The 6,102-nt window shown below is 49.6% G+C and overlaps 1 protein-coding gene across 1 annotated transcript; it reads left to right on the forward strand.

The window, feature by feature from the left end:
* Positions 1-716: 716 nt before the first annotated feature.
* On the forward strand, positions 717-5,811 carry LOC119142108 (epoxide hydrolase 1-like). The gene is made up of 6 exons (XM_037374821.1): positions 717-867; positions 2,174-2,197; positions 3,097-3,310; positions 4,082-4,262; positions 5,045-5,275; positions 5,652-5,811. The coding sequence occupies exons 1-6, from the start codon at positions 839-841 to the stop codon at positions 5,783-5,785; spliced, it is 813 nt and encodes a 270-aa protein (XP_037230718.1). The 5' UTR covers positions 717-838; the 3' UTR covers positions 5,786-5,811.
* The last annotated feature ends 291 nt before the right edge of the window (positions 5,812-6,102 follow it).

A 6,102-nucleotide genomic window follows, 5' to 3' on the forward strand; every position in this document is an offset into this window, starting at 1 on the left:
TCAGCTCATCGCAGCTTCTGCTCAGAGCAGGTTCAGGTAGATCAGGTTGCTCAGTGCCTTGTTCCTGTCAAATTTTGATTGCCTTTAAGGATGGAGATCCCACATCCTCTCTGGGCCCCTGTCCCAGTGTCTGAATACCTCCATGGTGAACTAATTTTTCCTCACATCTAACCAGAATTTCCCTCCTTGCAATTTGCGTCCATTGCCTTTTGTTCTTGGTCCATTTTTCCTACACTCTCCACTAGGTAGATGTAGACAGCAGTAAGACCCCACCTTTTGCCTTCTCTCCTCCAGGCTGAACAAGCCCAGGTCTCTCTGTCTCTCCTTGTACACCACATGGCTCCAGCCCCCCAGCAGCCTGGTGGCCCTGACCACCAAGGGTGGGCAGCCTCACTCCAGCCTTTCCTCTGCCAGCAAGGCCAGAACTGGACATGGCACTCCAGATGTGGTCCCACAAGTGCTGAAGAGAGCGAAGGATCACCTCGCTCAGCCTGCTGGCTAACACGCTTGCTGTCTAGCCCTGTACGCACTGGCCTTTGCTGCACCTTGTTGACTCAGGCTCAGCTGAGGACCTCAGGCCAGGCTCTGCAGAGCTGCTTTCTGTGCATCTGGCGTCCAGCCTGTGCTGATGCACGGAGCTATTCCCTCCCCGTGCAGGACTTGGCATTTGTCTCTTGCTGAACTTAATCTGCAAGTGCACGCTTAGGCAATAGGTGGCACTGATGGTTGGTGTAGCTTGCATTGTCACCAAGAGAGTGTCGCTGCGGAAGAGAAAGCCAGCAGAGGAGACACCTGGGTTGTTTCGCTGGGAGCTGTGGCTAGGCGAGGAGGAGCGGACATGTGGCAGGAGATGCTTCCAAACGCCTGGTGAGATCTCTTTGGCACAGGGAGGAGGGACTCTAAACAGGGGTCCCCAGGGTTGGGGCAGGAGAAAGGCCCTGTGGGGTCCACCAGGCCATCGGTGGGTGGGAGCATGCAGCTGAGCTTCCCTGAGCATGGGTAGGGAGGAGGCTTTATAAGACTGAGCCTTGTTCTGTGCCACTCAGAGAGCTGTTTCTGGGACATGCTTGCTTTGTTAGCAGTGCCGAGTTTGTGCTGTTGCCGTGATAACTGGTTTCATGCCTCTGACTCACTAAAATCCAGGATGTAAGTGCAGGGGATTGTTATTACTTGTTGCATAAGCTACTCAGCCTCCAGGGAGGTGGAGGCTGACACTGTTTACTCTTAGGAGCTCTTGGTCTTCTTTGTCTGGGAGTGGTTTCAGGAGATACTTCCTTAAAAATCACATAGACTGTCTCAGAGATCAATTACCCAATTGCCTTCACTACTGCTGGGGTGTCCAGTACAGGCACTGTGTTCTGCATCACAGGTAGCAGTGGGAAAGGGTACTAGGCAAAAAGAAACACCCAGTGAACTTGGTTTTTCATGGAGTTTCCTGTCCTTTTTAATTTTTTTTTGTCTCAAGGCATCATAATTATGACACCAAACAGCTCCCTCATCTAGCTGCCTTCCACAAGGCAGAGTAACAAGACTTTCTCTGTTGCTTCTAAGTTTTTGGTAGATTTTAGATTCTGCTTTTCTTGCAAGAGAATCTACCAGGCTAAAAGAGAACCAAAGAGGATGTTTTCTTTTTCTTGCGGGCAGATGAGACCTAAAAGCTTGGTATCCAGTCAGGAGTAGTTGGAAGTAGCAAAGGTACAGCAGCTCACTGAACCTGAACAGGGAAGGGTCCCACAAGCTGCTCCTCATGCCAGCCCTGGGCAGGACGAGTACCACGTGGCTGGCAGCAGAGTAACCCTTGAGCTTGGAAGTCCCCTGCCAAGGCTGGGCCCCTATCGCTACACAGCTGCCAAAATAAACTATTTACTTGGCTGAAGTAACACAGCCCTCTGTAGGATGAAACACCGCAAGGACACCTACCCAGTTGTTCAGTGCCTTTTATCTAAATTGTGCTGAAGGAGGGAATATTATGGTGACAAACTATCTAGCTAAAACACAGCCCAGAAACACTGTCTCTGTTGCCAGCCAGCTGAACAGCTTGTGATCCCATGGCTGCGCAGTAAATGGTGCTGGCAGGGGATGTTCCTTGCACCATCCCCAAGGGATGGTACCATTCAGACAACACTATCAGACTAAGAATCTTTCCCACCCCACCCCCACCCCCATTTTCTAGGGATGGCATCTTGTCCCGGATCAGGTAAGTGAAATAGCTGCTCTGTGCTGAGGAGTTCACTTTTTATTAGCACCTGGGTTGGGGCACAGCATAGTCCCTTCCATACCCTGTATGACAAAAAATCTTCATTCACAGTCTTCTTTGAGCCCCCTGCAATAGCCCCAGACAGCTCTGCTAATCCCCAAGGGAAGCCGGAGAGCTTGAGGCACAGGTCAGAGGGATGGGAAGGGACACTACATTTAGGACTGATTGCTGAAGGGTTTGAACGGTTTTAAAACATTGCTGTCTGCCTGTTAAATCCAGCTCTGGTGCCTTAGCTCCCACACCTCAAGAAAGTCTGAAACTTTGCTGTCTAGGTAAGAAAAAGAGGCACCAGACAGACAAGTTGAGACCTTTACCTATGGACAGCTATGGTGGAGGGCTAGCGTTGCCCTAAAAGATGACTGAATCTGTAGGGGAGCTATGTATATAGCACAGTCAAGGGGCATGTCTAGCACATCCAGCTGTCTCCAGCAGCTGAAAACTCTTGTCTCTGCTCCTCAGCCCACTCTGTGCAGTTTTTATTCCTGAAGCTGTCCAGGTGCTACTATCCCATTCACTTCAGTACCTGCCTTAAAACAGATAGATCCATATCCTACTGATCCTTGTCTCCCAGGGCACACCTGGTTCGTAAGGAGTGGGACAGAGAAGCCTTGTGATTAACAAGTCCTGATCAGCAAAGGCTTAAGGTCCCTAAGAAACACTGGTAGATGTAACCCTGCCACAAATCCTGCCTGCGATCTTCAAAAATAACAGAAACAGCCAGCCCCTGCTGACTGCATGGGGTTTGTTACTCACATCCAACCAATGTGACTACAAGCCTCAGCATAGTCCCTTTACCCTTGACACTTCTGTTGGGCGCAAACAATTTTATGCCTCCCCAGGTCATTTGAATGTTCTCAGAGGAATGCAGTCCTGGTCCCTGTGGCCGCTCTGAGCGTTGGAGGGATGCTGGTTTACTGGCTGAGGTCTAGACACAAGATCAAGACTATTGAAATGGGCAATGGATGGTGGGGCTCAGATGAAAGACCTCTAAAAGGGAAAGAAGATGAAAGTATCTGTCCCTTCAAGATTGAAACATCTGACAAAGAACTTGAGGTACCCGTGGCTGGGAGGTAAGGAGGGGCAGAAAGTTGCAAGGTGGAGCCAGTTCATCACCCACCTTACTGCTTTGAGGTGAGTGATGTCTTGGGGGCAATAGCCAGCGCAGGTCCGTTAGATGATGCTCTGGCTCACTGCCCTTTATGAATGGGATTTGAGCTCAGATTCACTGCAATGTCTTTATGCTTTCTGAGACCACAGACTCTCAATGCAACCTGGGGCTGCTCCTGCAGAAAGGCCATGCTTTGAGCAGCAGAATTTGACAGCAGGTCTGCAGTGGTGGAATGGGGTGGGAGGGCACCGGGATAGCAAAGGCACCAGTAGGGCAGGACTGAGGGGCTTCCACAGAGGACAGGGTTGGAAGGGTGAAGAAGGATGGGGTCCTTCTTCCTTCTGTCCCTACAAGCCTGTCACTAATTATCTGGCCAACTAGCAGTCGGTAGCACAGGCTAAGCTGCTTGTTCTTCTCTCAGCTGGCAGTGCTGGCAAGTTCCTAGTGCCAAAAACCCTAAAGCGAGTTAGCAGTAAGGCAAGCGTAGAACCCACTACTCCTGAGTGCCCTAGGGGAACTGCTAACCTGTAGAAAAATATATTCTCCATATAAATGATTCAGGAAGTTATACAGAGTATGGCAGTGCTTCAGGAGGGCTTGTGGTGTCCCAGAGAGAGACACAGAAGCCGGTGGAGCCAGAAGAGCCTGTTCATGCCTGCCTTAGCATAGGGCACATGCAGGCATCTGGCCAGCCTTGCAAGAGCTCCTGTCCGCAGGACCTGCATCGCCGCCTGGAGCAGGCCCGCTACACACCGCAGCTGGAAGGGGCTGCCTTCCGCTACGGCTTCAACTCCATCTACCTGCAGAAGGTGGTGGCCTTCTGGAGGAACCAGTTTGACTGGCGCAAGCAAGTGGAAATCCTGAACAAATATCCCCATTTCCGAACCACCACTGAAGGTGAGGGAGTCTCTGTGGCTTGAGCAGGTCTCACTCTGAAATGCACAGAGAGAATGGGGGGCTTTAAGAGGTTACTATATTAAGACAACAGTATGCATAACAGCTTAATGAAGGATCAGTAGTGGAGGCTATGTTATTAATAACCCTCTATAGATTAAGATCATTGCACAGTGGTGATAAGATTAGATCTGCTTGAAGATGGGCTTCATCTGGCTCTGAACCTGCACGAAATAACAATGAGGTTTTCTTCTGCTATTGCCTTGAAGCCACCTTTGAAAACTATAAAATTTACCCAGGCCCTGAGGTTGGAATATCCACCACCACCACCCAGTTTAGCCAGGTGAGGTTAGCCAGACTTTAGATAAGTGATCTGCAGGTTAAACTTATATCCTGCGCTTACTTTTTCCATGTTTCTCTTTTTATCACCCACACATTTTGTAATTTAGTCATGTTTTTGCACGTGTCTTAGCTGCATTATGCTATTCATTGAAGTGCAGCTGTACTTATATACTGTAAGACCAATTTCTCAGGAGGTGGATGCTCAGTCTCCTGTGACCCCAGTAACTGGGACTGGGATCAATACCTCTGTCTGTAAGTAAAAGATGAGACACAGGTAAAATACCAGGCATGTCCTTTCAGCTAGGCATCTTCTTGCCATGGGTGGATTGTGTACCTTCTGCTGTGAATGCTAATCACAGTTTTGCCACCCTCCTTCTTCAGAGTTCGGAACAGAAACTGTGATGGAACTAAGGCTTTAATTTATCTGTCTGGATGTGTGGCAGGGATTGATATCCATTTTATCCACGTGAAGCCCTCCTATGTCCCTCACGGTCGAGCTGTTCAACCTCTGCTGATGGTCCACGGCTGGCCTGGCTCCTTCTACGAGTTCTACAAGACTATCGCTCTACTCACAGAGCCAGCTGAGCATGGCCTGAATGAGGGTGACATGGTGTTTGAGGTCATCTGCCCATCCATCCCAGGATATGGCTTCTCTGAGGCACCACACCAGAAAGGTGAGCGATGAAAAGGCGCTGTTGGAATTGCCAGGTTCTTGGAGCCTCAGTCATCCCTGGCCCTCACCAGGGAATGCAGTTTGTGAATGCAGATGCTTGGCTCTGCACTAACACCCATGTGGCTGAGGCTCTGGGGCTGCCTGTGGAGATCTGGAAGGTAATGGTAGCTGGAAACCAGGTCTGCTTTCCACTCTATCCACTTTCCACTGAATTTCCATCTTGTGTTCACTGTATTGCCAAGGAGCAAGGCAGAGCAGCATAGCACACTGTGCCTTTACACAGCAGCATACTCATGTGCCTCTGTCAGACCATGATCTTTGGCCAGGGGATGATACACCAAGACAAACAGGTTTCCTCTCTTTCTCTTTACCTACAGGCTTTGACAGCAAAGCAACTGCTCGGAAATTTCATAAGCTGATGAATAGATTGGGCTCCAAAGAATACTACCTACAGGGAGAAGACTGGGGATCTCTTATTACCACAAACATGGCCCAGATGCTGCCACAGTGAGTAGCAAAGGGAATCAGTGCAGAGAAGGTTTCTCCAGTTCTTACCCTACCTTCTGGCTCCACGGTCCGGGTCCTGCCTTCTGTTTGCCCTGCCTCTCATCGCCTTCTGCTTTGTTTTCTCCAGGGGTATCCCCACCCCTGTGCATTCAGTCATATTCATGCGCTTTGCATTGATAGTGGTATTTGCATTCTCACGCTTTCTAAATTTCATAGAATCATAGAAGCATTTAGGTTGGAAAAGACCTTTAAGATCATTGAGTCCAACCATAAACCTAACACTGCCAAGTCCACTGCTAAACCAGGTCCCTAAGTGCCACA

The sequence above is a fragment of the Falco rusticolus genome, unplaced genomic scaffold (assembly GCF_015220075.1).
Source record: "Falco rusticolus isolate bFalRus1 unplaced genomic scaffold, bFalRus1.pri scaffold_50_arrow_ctg1, whole genome shotgun sequence".
In the NCBI taxonomy this organism is placed as follows: Eukaryota; Metazoa; Chordata; class Aves; order Falconiformes; family Falconidae; genus Falco; species Falco rusticolus.

What these genes read in the sequence shown, in the direction of transcription:
- LOC119142108 (XM_037374821.1), top strand. Translation starts at nt 839, where the DNA reads ATGTGGCAGGAGATGCTTCCAAACGCCTG. An exon ending in GGCATCTTGTCCCGGATCAG is followed by an intron (nt 2,198 to 3,096) that starts GTAAGTGAAATA and finishes ATGCCTCCCCAG; the next exon opens with GTCATTTGAATGTTCTCAGA. An exon ending in CATCTGACAAAGAACTTGAG is followed by an intron (nt 3,311 to 4,081) that starts GTACCCGTGGCT and finishes TCCTGTCCGCAG; the next exon opens with GACCTGCATCGCCGCCTGGA.